Source organism: Gymnodraco acuticeps, unplaced genomic scaffold (assembly GCF_902827175.1).
Source record: "Gymnodraco acuticeps unplaced genomic scaffold, fGymAcu1.1, whole genome shotgun sequence".
Classification (NCBI taxonomy): domain Eukaryota; kingdom Metazoa; phylum Chordata; class Actinopteri; order Perciformes; family Bathydraconidae; genus Gymnodraco; species Gymnodraco acuticeps.
Genome location: NW_022989843.1, coordinates 2,017,468 through 2,040,872, shown reverse-complemented (window position 1 = coordinate 2,040,872; position 23,405 = coordinate 2,017,468). Strand labels below are relative to the sequence as shown.

At 40.2% G+C, this 23,405-nt stretch overlaps 1 protein-coding gene across 2 annotated transcripts in view; it reads right to left on the bottom strand.

The window, feature by feature from the left end:
• Window positions 1–23,405, bottom strand: part of LOC117560189 (ADP-ribosylation factor-like protein 15) — a 117,477-nt gene that overhangs the window by 27,826 nt on the left and 66,246 nt on the right. For both annotated transcript variants that reach the window (XM_034237019.1, XM_034237010.1), the window contains exon 4: window positions 18,545–18,753. In XM_034237019.1, the coding sequence (XP_034092910.1) occupies window positions 18,545–18,753 (209 nt within the window). The remainder of the gene's footprint in view (window positions 1–18,544; window positions 18,754–23,405) is intronic.

Sequence of the window (23,405 nt, the reverse complement as noted above, 5' to 3'; positions counted from 1 at the left end):
GTGCCTTGTAGTGTGCCTGCTACAGGGTGGCCATGGCTGTGTACCAGCTGCGGCTGGCATGACAATGAAAGAAAGCTTCTTTTATTGAGAAAATGAAATTCATCAGAACTCCAAGTGATACAAGATAGGCCTGCATTTGACTAGTCAGGGTTAGAACATATTACCAGACTACTTTAAAGTGGAGAACACGAAGAACAGATTTAGTGTTTATTATTAGCAACCCTCAATCCAACAATTGTTTAGCAGCCTATTTTAAATGCAGGCTTTTAAAAGTAGGCTGGAGTCACGCTCTACATTTCACAATCTTCTCCTATGTATCTCCTGACACGCGATGCAGTGTACTGAAGAACATTTCTTGTTCTTTTTGTATCACTTCAGTATGTTTTGAATAAAATGTATTGGGATTGTTTTGAAATCGGGTTGAATGTTATAATAGTTTCAAGAAACTGATTCAAAGAATGTATGATCTACATAAATATGAAATCATTTTGCTTTGAATACAGTTTAGGGGCCTTTTGAATGTCTTCAGGATATACTAATTCCTACAATAACAATAATTATGCTTTTGCAGACAGCTTCTTCTTTGACTGACAAGTACAAAGATACAAATCAAATCTCACTGACATACTTGTTATGTGGCACGATAACAAGCTGACAGATGTGCACACTACTTTATGAATCCCACAAATGCTAAAGGGTGCAAAACCTGACACAAAAACACACTAGCCTTCATAGCTACAACAGGTAGTCATATACTGTTTGCATGGACAATGCTTTCCGATGCAGATGAGCACCTTCCACACAAAACAACCTCGATCCCCACCTCCCTCTTGGCAGAGCATCCAGCACCAATTTCTACCTGGATGGTCTTCAACTATGTGCCAAGAGTATATCACAGCAGCTCCATATCCTCTGTGTGACAGTGTAATTCCCTCTGCCCTGCAGCCATGTCTATAAAACTCAGACAGTTTACATGTTCATGTAGCTACATTGCACTGGGGAAGAGTGACTTGCCAAGTATTCTGTGCATTCATTTGATTTCTGGCACACACATTTTAACCCCAATAATATGAGCTGTCACAGGTGCACCTAGAAAAGTGCACTCCGTAGGGTGCAGATCCCCACCAGGTGTGTCTGCAACACCCACTGCTCTAATGTTGAATGCATACAAACCAAAATGCCCCCCTGTCTAGACCCCAAGCCTGTCAGATGCATTTATCACTCATGTCTAAATCAACACACTTTCATTTGAATCTGTGCAGCTTTCCGCACATCTCACAAGCTAGACATGAAGACTATTTATCTATGCTTCAAGTGTCTTTAGGTAAATGCGAGGTTGATGTCTAACAAGGGCGAAAGAGAAGATGTATATATATATATATATCAAAATTGTGCATCTTAGGCTGAATGTGGGTATGGAATCTAGACTGGTCCTTTCTCTTTTGCTCAGTCCCTAGGTTTACGCCAGGTAGAGATGAAAAAGTCATAGGGGGACGAGTGTGTGATCTTTCTTTCAATTTAGTGTATGGAAACTAAAAAAACAACAATACTGACTGATTGCTAGGTCTTCTGCTATTTTAGATTGTAATATAGTGTATACTCTTTGCCATTCCAGTTGAGCTGAAACTACATCTTAGTGCAGAGCAGCAATAATGACTGCTGCATGTGGATAAATGGATATGGGGTACAGCGATGTATCAAGTTCCAGACATTATTCAACTTATATGGAGAAAATTGTATTGTATTTCACACTTGATTACAGTACAAAGGAAAGTAGTAAAATATATTTCAATGTCTTAGATGCAACATTTAATTCAATCTTCTGAAACTAAAACCAAAAACTTCAGATAACTGACAGTTGAGGTTTATTTAATCTGTGATGAAATGTAGTAGGTTTTCAATCAAGTACAATGAGAAACACCAAAACTCTCTGGCTAAGGGCCAGTGTATTACAGTATACACCTATACCACCTACATTGCATTGCAGGAGTTGTTAGATGAACAGACACAATTAACTAAATACACTTTAAAGGGTAGACTGCTAAATTGTTCATTGACTGGGAAGAGCTCAAATATTAAAGAGTTAATGTACAGGTTCACAACATAAGCAACACCCAGACTTCATGAAGTAACTTAATGTTCGGGTTCTGGGCTGCCCCCTGTCGGGAGAGTCACAACTAATCTGTCCCAGGAGATCTGTGTGGCTGGAGAAAACTGATAGGAAACAGAAAGGTACGTTGTGTGTGTTCATGCTTGTGTTAAAGGTCCCCTATTATACTATTTTTCATCAATATATTATAGTTCTCAGATATATACAAAACATGTCTCTGATGTGTTTGGCTTGAAATACCAAACAGATCACCCATTGCAGCATCCCATTATCCCCTCTGTTTCAGCCCTGTTTCAAAAGTGCTGATTCTGTGTCTGTTACTTTAGATGAAAATAAGGAGCCCCTCCCCACGCCCCTCTGAGAGATAATTGGTTAAAAATAACACAATGGTGCTCTAGGAGGAGACTCAGGTGATAAGGTGGGGGGGGGGGGGGGTTATGACATCATAAAGTGGACAAAATCTGATCAGCTCATTTTCAGACAGGTTTTTATATAAACTCTTTTGTCCATTTCTCTTAACACAGAGGGGACACATATGTATGTATAAATACATGGAAAAGTGGATTTTGCATAATAGGTGACCTTTAAGCACTGTATCCAGTTGAGCCAGCATGCAATCAGTCAGAGTAAAAAACATCCCAGCTCACCTGATGTCAAGTGGGACCATAGAGTTAGCAACTAGGGGTGTAACGGTACACGTGTGTACCGAAGTGTACCGAACGAATATAACGTTAAACGTAAACAATTGAGAACGTGAACAACTTTTTGGAAGTAATCTCAGGTGATGCGTTGCAACATTCAGAGTAATTTGCTCACATTGGGTTCAACGCGTCATAGAGCAACCAAGTCATTTAATTGGATGAGAGGCATACTATAGGCGCATTCACACCGTAGTACTTTTCCCACAAAGGTTCATGAGAACTTAGTTGAACTAAGTACAGATCGCGTTCACACCGGAATAAGTCCCTGGGGGTGGATTAGGCAAATGAAGCCGCTGACGTCACTTCTTCTTCTTCTGCTTTGGGTTTACTGGCAGGCCGCAAACCACTTCACGGCGTATACTGCCGCCCAAAGTCCCCGGCCGGAAGTCCCCGAGTTGGGGAAGGCTTCAGTAGAAGCTGCTGGGACTCCCAGCAGCTTCTACTGAAGCCTTCCGAGTAAATCGCCAGAACGCCGACACCTCCTCATCTCCACCGCTCCCATGTTTTATTTTGTGTTGCCATAAGTTAGTCTCTCTGCGTTTCTGCGCTGGGCTAATGCTAATGCTAATAATGCTAATGCGAGGATAATAAAATGGCGGCTTCACAACACTTTTTGGGAGTTTTACGGGGCGTGGTTTGCAATCCGCCCAGCCAATCAGACATAGGAACCTTTTTCTCCCACGAAAGTCCCTGCTCTCTAGCAGGGACGGAAAAGGGGGTGAAAAGGTTCTCATGAACTAATTTTAGTTCCGGCTCTTTTTGGTGTGAACGCGACAAAAGAGTTCTCATGAACCTTTGTGGGAAAAGTACTGCGGTGTGAATGTGCCTTATGAGAGCTGGTCACAGGGATGCGTTCAAATGTAGTCAGTATTTTGAGGAACTGTCGAAATGGCGAACGCAGATAAAGTTGAGCTTGAAAATCCTCCAGCATCATTGAAGTCTCCGGTTTGGGAACATTTTGGTTTCGCAGTTACGTACAAGGATGACGGACAAAGACAGGTGGACCGAACCAAAGCTGTTTGTTGGCATTGTTCAACTAACATTGGTTACGCGGCTGGCAATACATCAAACTTGCACACTCATTTGAAAAGGCATCACCCGAACGTGAATATCACCGGTACCAAAAGAAAAAAGTCTGAAGTGCAAACCCAACTCCCGCTAGCATTTAAACCTCCAACACTCGCAGAAAGTTCAGACCGAGCCAAAGCTATTACAAACGCCAAATATCCTTATGTTGCCATGTTAGCAAAGCGCTACCTGGCTGTATCTGCTACCTCTGTCCCTAGCGAGAGGGTTTTCTCCAGAGCAGGAGACATTGTTAGTGCCAGCCGATCTGCCCTTTCAGCAAGCAATGTGGACAAGTTCATCTTTCTTAAAAAAAACATGAAAATACAATGACAAGCCGAAAGTCTGGCTGCTTAGGTACTAGTACAGTATAGTTAAAATACAGATTATTTCAGTTCATCGAAATGCTGCACCTTAATGTTTATTTTATTATATTTTGTATTTATTTGAGTGAATACATTATTTACAGTTTAATAATAATTAAAAACCCCAAAAAAATATTTTATGTTTTGTGTTTTTTCTGCTGTAGCCTACCGAAAACGTACCGAACCGTGGCCTAAAAACCGAGGTACGTACCGAACCGAAATGTTTGTGAACCGTTACACCCCTATTAGCAACTGAACTGTGTTCGACATTAAACGTTAATTTGAGGCGTACTTTGTTAAGATGTTTCACAGGGAGTAGTGTGTGAATGCTTGCCATTGATTTGGTAAATCTACTGCACCAATGTGATTGCATATGTCCATAGTCAATCACAGTGACTTGACATGATTTACACTTTGTTTTTATGCAGCTTGTAACAATATAAAAGGTGTATGTCCTAAAATGTGCTTAAAACTCCACCATTTATTTTTATTTAACAGCCTTGAACTTAAACGTAGTGTTTTGAAAATGTACATGGAGATAACCGTATTTGCTTTTCTCTCCGAGTGTCTGTCGGACAGCATTTCCCCACCCGTCTACATATATAAAAGTCAAATGAGAATCTTTGTTCGGGCTTGTCTTATTCTTAAAAAACAGACAATCATTAACAGTATGAAAAGGACTTCAGGAAGAAGGATAGTACATCCGTTAGAATGAGCTTCAGACAAACTAACAAACAGCTCAAGTAAACAAACGGAGGCATATGTTCATCTGTGTTTTAAACCGATTCTCCATCGTAGACAGCCAACACCAGACCCCCCCCCCACACTTCACCCCAAGCTAAGGCTATCAGACAACTAAAGCTGCAAAAGTAAAATGACCTGGTAACTGTTAAAGCCCTTGAGAGAGTTTCTGTCTGGTTTCTGGGCTCATCTATCAACCCTGAGACTGGATTAGATACTGTATACTCCTCTGTGTTCCACAGACCAAAGCATAGGACTGGCTTCAAATGCAGACAACTCAGGGATGGACATGTTTTGATTTAGAGGAAGTGGTCTATGGCCCGGCCATGTTTACAGATGTTTGTGCACATATATATATTCCTGAGTAAATGTTAACGAATAAGAAGAACAACAAAGAAATGGAGAAGTAAGAGCATGTAAAGGGTTTTAAATATCACTATGAGTTTAAGATATAAACTGTAAGAATGTCATCTTTAATCTCCAGAGACTGATAAGACCCAGTTGGTGAATCTGTCAGTTTATGTTCCTTGTCCCCTTCCCTTTCTCTGTGTACAGGCTAGCCACACCGCTGTGGTCCTGCTCTCCTGGCCTGCAGGTCAACGGACGGACCGATTACCCACAAGTCCTTGACACAAGACAAATCTGAGCGCTTTCATCTGTGCCGGTGGGTCGCCCCTCAAAGCCTTGTTACAGGATTGGCGCTCACCAATTAGCACAATTAGCTTTTGCCAAGCCGCCGGCAGCGTCACATGGCACAGGCTTTGCACTGATGGTACCTGACAAGCTGGCAGATCAGTCATGTCTGCCATCACAGGGTGTATGCTGGTTGCAGGATGGACAGCAAACCAAGGATGTATCTCTTGAAAAAAACAAAACCCCTACATACACATACATAAAAACAGGCTGTTGACAAAAGGAAAGCATATCAAAGTATGTATCACTCAGGAATAATACAAAATAAAACCAGCACTATGCTTGTCCTAATTTGAGTTTTATTTATTGATAAAGGTTGATCCAAAACTAAGATTCAAGTGTGTGGTCTAATATGATCGGAAAACATTCCAGTGATCGCAGTCACTTAATGGGGACTCTGTATTCTTTGTAGAGAACATTCCTTTGGCAAAGTACGATAAAAGAAAACCTTGAAGACTTGTCGGTCTTGTGATGGACTTGTTAAGTTCTTGTCTTGGTTTTTATAAAGCTACACAGTCATATATCCCAAGCTGTCATTTGTCTTTTTAGGACATGGAAAGGGTTTGTTTGCGGGGCCCGATTCCCTTAATGTTTTATCCAGAATGCTCTGTTAAGGGGCTCCCATGTCAAAGTCTTTCTAGGAGATAAAAAACATTGGCAAATAAAGTGGCTTTATGGGGGGGATATCCAAGTGAAACTTGCCAAACTCAAAAAAAAAACTTGGTGACCTAACAAAATATTTGTATTACATATTATTATATGGGTGAACAACTGACAGGAAATTAGTGGGGTCAACAAAAGAGCCATCATCCACAATGGTGCCACACCTAACATGTGTAGAATATATGAAAAATGCTGGAACTGTCCATCAATTCCTCATCACTGATGTGACAGCTTGATAAGATTGTGTTCACAAGCACACCTACCAACCAGATTATACAAAAACACAAGCAAGAGCCCACGTGGCCTGGATACAATTGTTGTGCTGATAAGAGAGGCCCAGACGATGAGCAGGGAGATAAGCAGAAGGGGAGGTCTGGGGCGCTGACGTTCTGCTACAATACTGTTCTCATTTGCTTTTCCTCAGCCTTGTCATTGAAATCTCTGAGCCTGGCTACACTAAGTATCTTAGGTAACACTGCTTGAGATCAGTATCTCCCCTCAAAACAAGAAGCCAGGAAGTGTTCCGTCTGTCATTATCACAATTCACCCAGTGCTGTGGTTTTCCTCTTCACATCAAATCCATTCTTTATAGTTTCCTTCCCAGGGATCTTGTGTAAGTTAGTTTTTTTAAACCCTTCCAGCTGAGGAAAGTAAAGGAGAGGGAGACCAGAATCTGTGTATGTGTGTATCTACGTGTGGTACACTCGGAGTGCAGCTGAATTCCTGAGGGTGAGCAATGAATTGACCACATAACATTATGGCGTGTGTCGGGTTTGACAAAAGGAGGAAGTGAGGTTATGGCAGAAAGTTTTGTTGAGGTAAAACACGACTGTTTGATTTCATGCATGCATAAATGAGCACATCCGCACAGCTGTTCATGGATGGGTGTGTTAAAGCCACACTCCTTGGGCACATCTGGAGGTCTTGAAGAGGATACAAGTTAAAAGAGCGAGCTAATTATCTGGCCTGAGTACCAAAGACTCTCAAATGAAAACATTCCCATCTCGTTTTGTCTTCGCTCTTCCTGTCATGGTGTTTCTTTGCCTAACAAAACATGTAGCTGTTTGCAATCCACATGAAAGAATCAAAATGCAATCTGCACTAAGACACCTTATCATCAGTTGATAATCGCACCGGGAAGGAGCAGTTACAAAGAAAGAAAAACATAGTGAACTCAAACTTACGTCAGCAAAACAACAATCCAATGACAAAGGCTGAGAATTCACACAAAGTATTATGCACAGAACTGGTTTCGAAACAACTCGGTGTATGTTATTCCCTTTAACCAAATCAAATGGACCACCTGTATCGGTCAGTTGCTCCCACCTTGGATGTTTTTTTGACTGCTTTGGAAATAAGTCACAACAATGAAGTCATCCGATGTCTGGTAGAGAAAAGGGTGCGTTTTAAATAAACTGTTCTAATAGCTTTTATTTCCCGAACCACATCCTTAGTTCTGATAGCTTTTTCTCTTAAAGAAAATAGATATTAACATAGCACTGTTGTTCTTTGCATGGTGGACGGAGAAGGCATTATAGACTTCATTTACACTTCATGCATACAACCAAATACAAGACGCACCGCGCCACTGTAGCATTCATCTGATCCATGACAAGTTCAACCACTGAATACATGCACTGTTCTAAACTAGTGGAGGACTAACCCCGATTTGCATGTGGCACAGGAAAACAAACAAGCAGTGCAATCAGAGATAAGATCTGGACATAAAGAAGTTAAAGTATAAATGAAAGTGTCTTTAACTGTGTTTTATCCAGATAAGAGAACATGTTAAAGACAAGTAAGGGTGAGACGATTACTGCAAAAGCAATATTGCCAAAAAGTAAAATGCTTGACCAATTAAGTACAACTTTCAACAACAACAAAAACGTATGGATCTATTAATCTATCTGTGATTTAAGAATTTTTAGATCATTGAAAATAAGAGAGGCAACGTTAATGTTTAAGGACAACAATGATTATGGTAATTTCCCCATACAGACCATTGTGCATTATCACCATGAGGATATGGACAATGTTAATGGTTTAGTGAATGAAGCGGCTCAATCGTGGTGCAGATCTATGTTAAAGGCCGCAGACTGGTTTTCTTGTCACAACATTCAGTTTGAGCCCTGAAGACAGAGAAAGCGTTATCCTCTTATTGTCATGGAGAGTAGTGCTTTGGAGACTTGAGGCCCAAAGGCTAGAGGAACGTTAGCCTTAAATCTGCTTTGGGGATAGATAGACATTTGCATGAAGGAAGGATTTGCGCTCAGTCAATGAAGTTAGGATAGAAAATTACCTTTATACCAGCTTGATTATCACTTCACATATGAAATATATGGTTGTGCATTTAGGTTTGAACAGGAGTCCCACTTCTACTACGACAGTTCCAAGTGGTTGTAATGAAGGGAAAGGGGGAAAAAAGGAATGGAGGGATATAACAATGTGATGCAGATCCCTTTATAACAGGAATTGCTCAACAAAAACTCTGTAAAGAAAAGGCATGCTTGTGCGAGACAGCTAAACTTTGAGCGTGGGTGAGCTAGGCCTATTTAAACTTTGATGGTGTAATTTACCGATGTGCAAGTATCTGTGGTTAAGCAGTCAAAACAATTAAAACCGCTTGTACAGAGTTTGCAAAGACTTGTGCATGTTCACACAGTCACGTAGTATATCGACACACCTTCCAGCCTCATTACACCCCTGTATCTCCACTCAAGTGGAAAAACACCCCCGTCACTTTCCCCACAGCAGTTCCCAGTCATCATCCACCCCTTTCACCCTTCCTCAAAAAAATCCGTGAAGAGGTCAACCGAGAGATTAAGACCCTTCAAATGGGGTCATGGAGATCAATGATCAAACAGAGAGCCAGGCCCAGCCCCCATGCCCCCTCTCCTCCCACTTTATTTCAGGAAGCCTGATAATAGAGACAAAAAGACAGGCTAACTACTTCCCTTCACCATGACCCAACCAGCCACTTAATCTCTGGCGGTGGCCTCACCTGTCACTGACAGTTCCATCAATCATTGATTAAAACATCTGCATTGAATGGGTGTGAATCTGTACATCTGTAAGTAAATATATGTGTGAACTAAATTACCAACGGCTTTAGTCTAAGGGTAGGAGACAACAATAAAATAACTGAACCTATTTAATTATATTTTAATCACAACTTACTACATTTTAAATTCGCTAGAGAAGCTCACATCCAAAAGCACAACCCATCACACAATAGGTCTATTCATTATAGGACTTGTCAAAAACGTGCAATCAATCACACAATTCACAGTGATCTGTTTTATTTCTCATGTTGTACTCTGTATTGCTCTCTGCATCCAGAAGAGGCAACATGCATAGGTCGAGTTAAATCTCTTGCATGGGAAAAACATTTTGTTGGTTGTGGGTTTTCCATCATTGTGTGAGCCACATTCCTGCGGACCACAGGAAAACAGAAACTGGCTGTGGAGAAACCCACTCAGCTGTGGGGTTGGTGAGGTTGTTCCCTCCAGAAAAAACACGCCTTCCAATGAATTATACGTTTCCACATTCTGGAGGAGTTTCAGGATTTTTAGATGTAAAAGCTAGAATACTTATAGGGAGTTCAAACATGTGGAAAGAGAGAAAGGAGGACTTGAAAAGAGATCAATGTATGACACAAGGTTTGAATGGTTAACGCATTGACTGCATCCCTTACATCAAGTTGTGAAGTAGAGGAGCTGTACCAACAAAGACAGATATATTTGATAGTTCTGAGAGTCAAGTTACTGTTATAATATAGTCAGTATTTCCCCACAATGTTCTGAAAGGATATGCATGGTTAGGGAAATTAATGAATAAAAAGGAACAGCGAGTGAGCATAAGAGAGGCCATGGAATCCAGTTTCTAGTACTTAATCATTGGAACATATTGATCGTTTTCTCCTTTAATAGCTAGAATCCCTGTACAGACTTTAAAAGATTGATTGAAAAAAATATTAAAATGTTAATAAGAATGTCAGTGCAGAGTAGAAACAAACTGAGGAAGGGATGTGTACCACGATCCAGAATGAGTACAAATGACATTAAGAAACAAACATGTAAATGAAGGGTTAAATCCAAGGTGACTGGCCAACAGTGACTTCTTATATGCACTGCAGATGCAAAGTCTCACTGCACCACTCATCAGATGGCATTTCAGGATATGTGTAATGCTTTCTTTCACTGTCTATCACCCCCTCCTCAGTGTGTGCCAGTGTGTCCCTCTGACACATTCAGACATACACACTATGTAAGTGTTACAACGTAGAATATAGACACTTTTTGTGAATGTCTACGGTCACCAGATTTGAATAGAGTTTAAATCTGGTGACCGTAGATTTAAACTCTATTAACCGTTATCAAAGTGTTCATGTGCAGGTCATTTTATAAAGAAATTGATTGCATTATAATTATTACTGTTTAACACACATGTAATGAAACCTGACTAGTTACAGTAAAACGTCTGAGAGACTTTCCCACGACTTACGTTTGTTTACGTTGGTATTGAGATGTTGTCGGCTTGACCTGGGAATGTGACAGCAGCGGTCAACAGCAGCAGAGAGAAAATATTCCATTTATAAGAAGAAATATTCTTTCTAGGATAAGCTGAAGGCAAAACACATGACACACATGAGACAAACAATGCGTCAATGTGCCCGTGTATGTCTGAGTGTATGTGTGTGTCTGCCTCTATCAAAACATGGCAAATTGATGATTAATGTTCTTTTGCATTCTGGTTGGTGAGGAGGTGAAAATCTATCCTGGTTTCCATTCTGTGTCTTGATCCAATGAGAGGTGGGACAATGTTTAAAAATACAACTTAACAATGAACAAGTCATTCACTTTATCATTTTTGCTGGTGTGGGGCAGAACACTTCCCAGTAGTGTGAGACACATTGAGTGGCTGCTTGTTCTGTGCGGTGTAACTTTGTCACAAGGCATAAGCAACATCAGATTTAGCTTTGGTACAGTGGAAACAGATGTGCTTCAAGTCTTTCCAGGCTCTGTTGTCCTCACAATGGACTCAAGCATAACACGACTGTTCGGGATTGACTTGGGTATTAGTGTGTGTGTGTGTGTGTGTGTGTGTGTGTGTGTGTGTGTGTGTGTGTGTGTGTGTGTGTGTGTGTGTGTGTGTGTGTGTGTGTGTGTGTGTGTGTGTGTGTGTGTGTGTGTGTGTGTGTGTGTGTGTGTGTGTGTGTGTGTGTGTGTGTGTGATTGATAGTGTGAAAGAAGAAAGAGAAAGTATCCGAGGATGCTTTTCATGTTCAGTCTTACGGGGAATTTGACCACAATGTGTCTTCAATCTCGGAGGGGAGTCGTCATCACGCTTCTCGAGGTTAGATATAACAGCCCCCCCCCCCCCAACTCATTTTTGCTCTGTTTTTTTTCATTGTCTCCATATTTTCTGTACTGTTGCCCTGTTTTCACTAAAGTGAGTTCAACCCCTGCTCTCCCCCTTTTATTTCTCCCCCTCTCAGTGACTCCAGGGCTCCATTGTTTTTTGCACCCTTCATCAGTTTCATTCTGTCTTCTATCTCTTCCTCAGATAACACAAATGCCAAAACAGTCAAAAAGACCCCATGCGTCCACCTTCTAACATTGACAGCATTTTCTAAAACAAGAGCCCCTCGTGGACACAGGCCATTAGGCCCATCCATCCAAACAGACCTGCTTTGTTGAGGTGTTATATCAACAGGGTGACCTCCCCTCCACTCCTCCCCAGCTTCCTTGGGCCCCCCAACGGCAGGAGATTGATGTCAACAAGGAATTTTGTCCCACATTTCCTCCTACCTCCTCCAGACCCACCCTGCTCCTGAAAAACACTTGGCCCAGCACAGAGGGCCCCAGTGAGGCCTTAACAGGCCCGCTGAGCTGTAAGACTCCGCCGCCACCTCCTCTCACCCCTCGCTCTAGCAGTGCCAGAAACACCCTAAGTCACTAACATGACACCGTAAACAAGGAGTGCCCCAGAAAACTGCACAAGCTAATGCAAGTATGTGTGTGTGTTTAGGAAATGGGCCACCTTGTTCTGTCAACAGACTGGTTGCTGTGAGAAGGAGGTCAACACGGAGACGTCATCTGTGTACAGTGTCATCGCCAGCAGAGCTGCCAATAGAGTTCAGACCAACTCAGTTTGGGCTTTTTCATGGGTGGTGCTTGTCAAACTTTCTCAAGAGACAAGAACCTGCAAAGCAGCTGCCGTCCTTTGAGGTTTGCCAAGTTCAGAAAGGTTGGGGGTCTGCAGTAAGACTTTGGAAAAGGCAATACATGTTCCAATAAAACAGCAAGAGTTCATAATTGTATTCATCTGTGGGCCTAATCTAGTTTTGCTATCTAGATCACATACAGATACACTGGCACTGACTTCTATCCATGTAACATTATACACTATAATAACTGTCCAAGGGAATCTCCACTGTTATATACTGTTATAACAGCATCATTTTAAATAGCATATTAGACGTTTAACAACATTTGCTGAAGAAAGCTTCAAAGCATGTCACTGGCAGCTGCACTTGAGGATTCAGAGAAGACTGAAATATCAAAACCATCTTTGTAAAAAAGAACATTTATATATGTTGCCACAGAACAATCCTGTTTAATTTATATATTTTTAAGAATTATCTTTATAACTCAATTATCCACTTTGTTAATTAGGTTAACAACATTTAAATACACTTTGCTTTCAATGCCATACATATATTAAATATTACAGCGCCTGGGAGCTATGTTTGATTTGATTTTTTTGGTAGAGGTTTTCTTTTGTCGTTTTTTGCTGGTATTATTATAAATATATATTTCAGCATGTGGTCACATTTAAGGGCAGGTCAAATTCAATCTCAGGACACCTGTTTAAATTGAACTGTGTTCACATATACTGCAACAAAACAAAAACAGTTCTGGATGTGAGAGGGACCCAGTGAAACCAGTTCCATGCATCCCATATACAAAATATTACATACGACTTCTTGTTTGAATTTAAAGTGACCTGTCTAATAATCATAGCTTGACATTCTAAAAACGTTTAACATTTCAAAGGGATTACTTGCGATGTAACCAGACTGAGGTTTCCGGAGCAAATTGTTACAGTGGATTAAAGGCTACAACTAGCTATTTATTTCGTTACTGATTACAGTAATCTTGAACAGGACTACAACATAGACTGTATATATAAAGGACTACAACCTTAATTCAGGAAAGAAAATATGTGTGTTCAAATTCGGCTGTGATCGTAGCAACATCGGGCCATTCGTGAGGGCATCTTAAGCCATCGTATGACCACCGGTGGAGTTTCTCAGGCTCCGGCAGCAACTTCGTGAGCGGCAACTTCGTAAGGCACTCGTGAGGGCATCTTGTCAAGTCGTGTCATCTTCGTGTTATCATCGGTGCATTCACCCTCACTCTGATCGGGGCGAATGCCCGATGGCACCGATGATAACAAGATGCCCTCACGATGGCCTTACGAAGGGCACAATTGACACACGAATTCAACACGAAAATGAACCTTCGCAAGGTCCTTCGGCAATTTTTTGGCATGCCAAAGATTTTGCCACCGCTCACGAAGTTGCTGCCGGAGCCTGAGAAACTCCACCGGCGGTCATACGATGGCTTAAGATGCCCTCACGAATGGCCCGATGTTGCTACGATCACAGCCGAATTTGAACATTTCCTTTATCGTGTGTCCATCGGGTTGTTTTATTGCACAACAAAATCATGTAAATATATTATGTAAATAACCCAATTTGTGTTCTGTGAAACTAAAAAGGATATAATATATTATTTTGAAGGACAGTTGACAGGAAGTTGTTGTTGTTATGGAAACAACATTACGGAGAAAACGTAATATTTTCTACATATAACGACGGATAAAGTAAAGAACAAAGTCTGAAGATATCACTACAGTATCATAGTACTGTAACATAATTGTTTTTGGTACTTTCATTGCAGTTGTATGTCTTAAATGTAATGTAAATGTTGCCTTCGTGTGTGGTTCGGGGCCATCTTCGTGCAAAATTCACAATTCCATATTCGTGTGTCCATCGGGTGTCAATTTCGGGACAGTGTGACAGGGGCTTTATGTTGATATATTTTGTAACAATTTACCTTCAGATGACTTACTTATACATGCAGAATATGAAAGGCCAAGATTATAAAGAGAGGATTGTTTCAACTTCTAAATGTAACATTGTTAAAATTATTTTATATTACTTCAATTTACCATTCTTCTCTGTTCAAACTTTGTTTTAAAAATACTCACCTTTTCCCAAATGTACAAAATGTGTGCTGTTCCTGTCCTAGTGTGCTAACCTTGTGATGACCTAATGAGTGTAAAGCTTCTCTGAGGCAAAAGTGTCTGTGAAGTAGCTCCACTGGCCCAGAGCAATGTGCACTGACCCTTGCTGGAACTTTTTTACTTAGGAAAAAGCTAATGGAAATTCTAATAAATAATGAAAAGATAACATACTGGGAATATGGTGTAGTACATGAGACCTTTAAAGGAAACATGTGCATTTGAGGTTTGTCAGTCCTGCAAAAGAAATACACGCCTGAGCCACTTTTCTGCTATTTTCATGCAAGCTAGGACAAGCTGAAACTGAAGGGTTCATGGTGATGCTTCATTCTAATTTTTAAGTTTTTTTAATTGAATATGCATCATGCCATTTATGCTCATTCAAAATACACTATTCCTGACCCCTAAGGAGGTAATTCACAGTTCAAGCACACATAGCCTAAATAAATGAGTGTTACTGTGCGAGATTACGGTGTTCGGAAGTGCAGTTGGACACCGTGTTCATAATCTGACACTTTTTCGAGTTCACTCTGAGGTCTGATGCCATGCTTCTAACAACCCAGATGATACGATCTTGGAAATGGGAAGTGGCATTTATTTAATTGTGCTTTTATCCTCAGCTGAGAAGACACACTGCACTTACACTGGATCACAAAGGCCAGTGCTATTGGTACTTTTAGTGTAACTTTCATTTAATATTAAGCAACTCTGCTCTACAGTGGAACATTTTGACAAGCTTCATCAATAAGTTATATGAAGACATAAATATTCCCTAACTTCCTAAGACAAACCTTACAAAAGTTAGGGGCCTTACGAACAATGTACCTTACAAGTTGACAGATCTAGCTTGATAACTATCATTAACACAGCACATCCTTATATTTACAATTAAGAAGCTGGTTCAGTTATGATGTATGTGAAGGCTACGATCAGCAGTTTGTGGCAACATAGTCATAAATGTACAACAAACTAATTAAACTTCAACATATATAGTATAATAATGAAATAGATTGAAGGTAGTATTGCCATTTGGGAGATCATGCTGGAGAAATGATGGAAAACAAAAGCTTTGACCTGCTTTTTTTACTATCTGCTATTAAACAAAAGAAACCTTAAAGAATTCACAGGGTGCTATATTGGGAAACTGGCACAGAAATGTAAATGTACAATCGCCACTCCATGGAAACATACAAAACTACTTTAGGCTAAACAGAGTCATTCTATGTTTCAGCAGCACTTTGCATTAATACGTACCTAGAGGGGACTGAGTGATCTTTAATCTTAAAGGTGGGGTAGGTAATTTTGGAGATACCAGCTCGAGTGCGCTAGAATTTGAAAATACACAGCTGGAAAAAATCTGCCACTTCCTTACAGAGCTCCTCCTCCAACACACACGAATGCACACATGACCAATGTCGTGCTTTTTACAGTACTACGGCTTCCACAGATGACATTTTTTTATGGATTTGTTGTCAAAGCACTTAAGATATTCATTGCTATCGGGATGTTAAGAGCATTCCATGGAATATAACAAAAAGTGTATCTCGAGCCGGTTTCTCAAACTTACCTACCCCACCTTTAAGCTTATTTTATTTGTATATCTTTCCAAGATGTAAAGTCCCATAAGAGAGATGAAAGCTGCTCTAAAGTGAAGTCGAAGTGAACGCTTGGGAACCTTGGGAGAACTGAAAATAAAACCCAGGAAGAGACCCCTGTGGATGCTGAGCAAATGTTTGGTTAACATATAGAGGGTTTGCCCTCTTGCACTCTCCAGTGGTTGAGTGGTCTTACTATTTCGTACATTTTTATGTTTTATTTCTTAAAATTGTGACACACGATATTACCTGAAGCCAGACTGTTTTTAATGACAACAAGCACAGGTTATTACTACGTTCATGAGCTTGACATACAGTATTGTATAGAGGAAACAATGTTGTACTCAGCAGAGATGACTTATGAGTCACTGAACACTAAGCTCCTTCAGTGACACAGCCATGACTCAAAAGGCACTCATTATGACCATGTCAATTAAAACACAAAAATTACAAAGAACTTACACCAACTTAGTAAACCACTCCACATAAGAGTATCTCGTACCAACAACTGAGTTCAGTGCAACCAGTTCTGTGGTCTAGACTGCTGTAAAAGTATACTATTGACTGTCAATCAAATGATCAAAATAAGCAAAATAATTAAATATTTCTGACACTAATGACAGTTGATTATAAGCAACAGCTTTTCAATCAACAACTTTATTAATCCCGCAAGGGGTAATTGGTTATGAGCAGCTGTCATATACACAGGCACTGGCAGGAACATACAGGAAGAAAGCACACAGATACACCCGGGAGCAGAGATGTGGATCATTCCAATTTACACGATAAATAGTTCATAGCATCACAATAATAAATAATCAAGTTAAAAAGCCTTTCAAGAATTTAAAAGTTTGAGTGCAGAGGGGATGAATGATTTTGAAGAGCAATTTGTCTTAAGAGCAGGTAGAGCATATCTATGCCCTGATGGCAACAGATGACATTCATCTGCAAGAACAAGACCTGTTAGCTTGTCTCTAAACAGGATGTATGAATAATAATAATAATAATAATAGAAGTAGACAGTATTAAACAATTGCCTCAGTACTGACATCACTAGACTCTGCCAACCTCATCAACTCACATTATGTAAGTCATTCATTACGAACAGAAATGACCCTCCCAATCGGCTGACAAAAGGCCTTTAGGCGACATGAGCCAATCTCATGTGTCACCATTGTTTGCAAACAGTTCAGAAATTCAATACTTCGAGAGAATGATTCAATGATTGGTCAAACATGGCAGAGGACACATCACGCTAAGGCCCCTGGCGAGTGTGGGCCGCTCACAGACTGGATTCATTGGCTACGTCACACTTTAAGCGTGACTATAGCCGCTACTGCTTGAGTGCAACCAATCCATACTGATAAAACAGACTAAAGGGGAGGTTTTCCTCAATTGCATTTAGTTTGGGTCACAACAGAATCTGGTACAGAACGTCTAGAACAGCAACACTGGAGGTCTAGACCAAGAAACGAAGATGATCCTCTCTACAGGAACTAACCTTTGCAGATGGTCACTTGAACAAAAAGAAAGACTACATCTGATTCCTGGGTACTGCATTGAAAACCTGTCAACTTTATTTTGGATTAGAGAGAGGATTATAATGTCACAGTCAACAAAGATGGCTAAAACTGGAGTGGAAATTTAAACAAGTTGAACTTACTGAAATTAGAGCTATGCTGGATCCCGAAAGATCATTTTGAATGTTTACGTTTATTTTATTGTTCTTGACTGTGGTCAAAGACACCCTACAAGGTAAATGCATTTCTGCCACTTGTATCTATGACCTTATCCTTTCAGTCACTACATACAGAACTACATTTCAGCCATTCAATGTCTCCTTTTTTTACCAGGTAGATGACCAGTGTAAATCTCAGAAAAGCTCTTTTCTACTCCTGGTTCCTTTCCATTGGGAGCTTTCTGGTTATGTGTAACCTCTTCGGAAAACAAAGGTTATTAGTCCTAAAATTTGGCCCTTTCCAGAAAGAGGCATATGTGTCGTGTTCAGAAGTTGCTCAAGTGTTCCTTCCACACTGTCCAGTAATATCCCCAGTCAAGGAAAACCAACAGGCCATCTTTATGAACTTCCCAAACTGCTTCCAAGTTTGCTCGTGCGACAACAGAAGCTTCTAGACTCCAAATTCGAGTCTGCTGCTTCATAAATCTGTTGGGCAAACCAAGCCTCAAAGCTTCACTCTATAGCATGACAACCTACTTCAAAAGTGGTAGGAGGTACTGACAAGATAAGCACCTGGCCCTTCGCCAGGGACACATTTGCGAAATGAAATGGAATAAGGTTACCTGGTTGGTCGTCCTCGCTGCAGGCTTGTCCTGGTGGTTGGCGAGGATGAGGAAGGGCAGTGTGCAGAGCTGCGGGTGCTGCAGGGCCGAGTGGAGCTCGTTCCGTGCTGCTTCGAGCTCCTCATCCGATGAAGCACTGTCCAATACGAAGACTACGCCCTGTGATCCTTGGTAGTAACGACTCCAATATTTCTTGATGTTGTCAGCTCCTGTAGACGGATATGACGCCATAAATGATCATGGTACATACAATTTATTAAGTTAAACATCCACAGTACTTGTTACACTTTATAAATAAAAAAACACTTAGCTTTGAATTATTAAGTTCAAACTACATCTTTTCCTGACAAACCAGGAAGCTCAGCAGCTCCTAAATTCCTTGTTAAGACACAGGAGTGGATAGTCGAGCTAAAGTCAATTCATAAACTCACTGGATTATTCAAAGATCACAATGACATTAACTTGAAAATGAACGCATGTGGTTCCTTTTCTGTGTGCTAACATGTAGCAAGTGTGTTAATCAAAATGGTTTATTCACAGCAACTTTATTTGTTATGTAATGTAAGATATTAGAGGAGGCATCTATATCCTTACAAAATGTGTGAGTAGAGTCCCTAACACCTCCTCTGCTTCCACTACCGGCCCCTCCTCTCTCCTTACTGACAGTGACGCCAATGCTTTTGTAAAGGAAATACATTTTCTTAGACATTATTTTGACCTTGAAGAAAAAATAATGCACATTTTCCTCAATGTAATGATACCTGGTCAGGATCTTGCCAAGTCCCATGTGCTTCATAGGATATGTAGATACTAACCCCACAACAATTCCTCAACTAAAGCAAAACATTTCCATGGGATAAGCAGACCTTGTTGGGGTCAGTTCCCTACTTAGGACCTTTCCTTAAACTGTAGCAGTTTTCTACCTGAGCTGCAACACTAAAGATGGCTTAATGTCATCCTAAAAGTGTCCATCCTTTCACAATCACATCTCCAATCTTTTTCACTTAACCAGCAGTGAGAAAGGTTAGTTTGTGCTTCTATAGAACATTTTTATCATATTACTATTCAACCCGGGAAGATAAATTGTTCCTTGTAAGATTGGGAATGAATGCCAGATGACAGCTTCTTCTGTTGCCCTCTCTTCATTAATGCCGACAAAATCACTCACCACCACAAACCACGATGTGCTACTCACTTCCTCCGTGTTACTCATGCTACTTTACCATTGGGGCATCCTGCTCCACTTGTGAATTTTGGAATCTATTTTAAATGAACACACGTTTACCACAGCTGCTGCTGATCTTTCATTTTAAACCACAAACAGGAGGTGTCACTAGAGGTAGTATCGCAGATTATCCTTAAACATGGGAAATAAAAAAGATAATAATTTTAAGTGGGTTAAATGTGCCCTTTAAATTTTATTGAGTAAAGCAGTAAGAATAGAGAACATTTAGAGTTAACTCAAGAACCAGAAGTGTGAACCAACACGTTTCTTTTTCATCTCAAATACACCTTGTATTATAGTAAATACGCCATTGTACTTTCAGATTGAAATCTTCTAAAATAAAAACAACAAACAATTATCTTGTCATCTGCTCGTACACTTCGATTACACTTCATTACAGAGTGGAATGCTGTACTTTTTACAAGATGTTTTCCATTAAACCGTTGAAAAGTGTTTGTTCTACACACGCACCAAACTTCTCTGCACCACATACACACAACTACACAATCTCATTGCAAACACAAGTAAATGCAATTGCTTTTACAAGGTTTTTTACTTTCTGTCGTTAAAACAATCCGTTTCCGTCCGGTGAGGTTACTTCCTTTGCAATCTTGTGAAATGTTGTTTTGTTATTGTTGCTCATAGTAAGGTCGCAGCCAAGATGTGACGAACTGTGAGGCTGGCAAAGTTTGAAACATCATCATCTCTCAGTGACATTTTACCTCCCTTCCCTCATGCTCTCCCTACCTTTTTCTTTCTTTCTTTCCTACTCTCACCTCACACTGGAGTGGAAAGCTATCAGACAAAGTGGCACTTGGGCGATTGACTAGGAAGTTTCTATCATCTTTGCCTGGAAATGATGGGATATCCATCAAGTCTCATTGGATCTCATTGGCATCTTCTGCCACCTATTGGCCTGACAGGAGGATTTCCAAACATGACGTAATGATTCTTGGGGGATGCTGCTGGCCGCCCTACTACATAGCATTAAACAAATAAGTGCACCATGAGTAAGACTTCCTTTGCTTTGTTTTATCACTTCCTCACTACTTTTACAACCCTTAAACCTCAATGTATGTCATCTATATATAGTTTGTAATTGTTTAAAAGCTTACGTTTTAAACTTTTGGATTTTCCCAACACATAATTAGCCAAAGGTCAACTGAACAAGAGGTAAAAATAGCATGTCAGTGAAAGTCTTGTCTCTAACGGACCCCGTAAAGTACTGACTCATCGTCTGGATGATTTATCGACTCATTCATTCAATATATGGGTTTAGACTGTGGGTGCAAGCAAAAATAATTGCCTATGTTTTAAAAAGGACTTGAACAAATAATTGGAATGAACTTATTGTACACAGTACGGTCCAATCGTCTGGCATGTTTGGTTGGGTGCACCTGATGGAAGAATCCACAATACTTTCAAGATTTACAATTATTAAATATTTTTCTTGCGTTCCCTAAACTTCTCGTGTCTTCGAACAAGTTACGACTTCCATTTCCCAGAATAGACATCAACATCCTTTCCATTGCCTGGACTGTTCAATGTGCAGAGAGCAACAAAGCAAGCTATCATGTGAGTAATGGCAAAAGAGCAACAATTTCCAGTCAGAACAAAATATCATAAAACATACAGTATATTGTGGCTACATTACATAATTGTCTTCTGAGGCTCCTTGGCCCAATAAATCTCTTTTTTTTTGCTTTTCCATTATGGATGTAATGCCCATTTGAGTAGTTAAATGTTGATGCAAAATGATGAGTCAGCAATGGGGTATTTGCTCTTCAGTTTTGAGGGAATAAGTCAAAAACGGAATGTTTAATAACACTGTGGTAATTGGTTATCTTATAAACTTCACGACAGCGCTCCAAAAATATCTAAGATAGATATGTAGAGGAAAAAATGTCCTTGTAAATGTGCACGTGTGAACACAGCAGACAATATATTTTTAAACCTATAAACATCCATGACATAAGAATATATATCAATGTTATGATTCCAACATTTCTGATAATATTAATTTGTGGAAAAATCATGATGTCAGTCTGTGATGTCAGAGAGTAACCCTCTCTGGGATCAGATGGATGGAAACTGGATCGGAGGTAAACACCTCACCGAGGCGCAGCCATCCATCCCTCCCTCAACACCAAGCAAGACTTTTTCAACCCTCTGTAGCAAATGAAGGCAAGCTGAAACAACGAGTGTAATGACTTATTCAATGTTCTGCATACAATATGGATGTTTAACATGTATGCATGGTTTGAGGTCCCTGAGACAGGAATCTTAATGATTGTGGTTATGCTGTGCTTCGTAGGCATTGGATGATTCATTGTGTATGCATAGCCAACTGCTACAGGCAACTGTAATGTGAAACACTTACCAGGGCTACCCCTCATTACTGATGCAGACAACTTTCCCTGGCCATAAAACATTTCTTGATATTCTTTTTCTCTTGTGTTGTCAGACAGCAAACCTTTAGCTTTGTGTTTTTTAAGTCATGTTAAGTAAAACCTCTAGCTGTAGTTTTTGCTGCTTTTTTATGAACTAGTCGATCATGCATAGGTCTTGGACTGTTGCTCGAAAAAAAAAGAATGGAAAAAGCATAAGTCTACTGGTTACACAAGCAAAAGCGACAACGATGCTCCAGTGACCATGTTACTTTTACCTCTACACTTAAAGTGTGACTACGAATTAATAAACAACACTTTAAGACATCTGCCAGTAAAACATCAACAATGATTACATTGCAGAGATTAAAAACAGATGCTTTTCTGCAGTCTTCTGAATTTAGATTTTCTTTATGTGATACATTTCATTTTGTGTTGGATCACTGGTGTTTCCGATAACACAAATTCAGCTTTTGGTAGATCATAGTACAAACCTACCTCCCTGTTTTTCCATTCGGCCAAAAAAGGCTTTCGCCTAGTCTTTTTCGGTTCGTTGTAGTGTATCGATGCAGGTATGATTTCAGATTCACTGTCGGCTTTCAAAATTTGAACACTTTCTCATACATTCCTCCCATCGTTCATTCTTTTGCGAGCTATTACCTTGAACAAAACGCAAACATGTTGCCAATCAGGTCTTGAAAGTTGAAAAAGCGAGAGCAACCCTCTTTGAAGTCTCCCCAACGAAAAACAGACAGTGTTTTTCCTCTGAACAAAACAGCTACAATACGGTGATGGGAAGCAGCACATGGACTAGTGAGGGAGGCCTCTAGTAATAAAGTTTGCTTACTTCATTGAGGAATGGGCTTGGGCTGCAGTGAGGTGGAAAACACTTCAGCTGTTGATACATCATCAACCTGCAGTGTGAGCAGTGTCGGTTTTTAGGAAACACGTTCTGTGTGCGGCTCAGACTGAAACACACATCAAATCGATCTGTACACATGATTGACACATTTGGTTCACAGAAAAAAATGGACTTTATGTGAACAATTTTGCTTCTGCTCTTTGCCACTCAGCCATGTGCAACTAGGACGGATACAGCTGTTTTTGGTCATAGAAACGTAATGCAGCGGGTCGAAAGTCATAATTAATCATTCCGACCTTTCTATTTATTTTAATCTTTACCTAATCCACATACATGCTGCTGTGCCTGTATAATGACATCATATGCACATGTATATGTCCTCCTTGT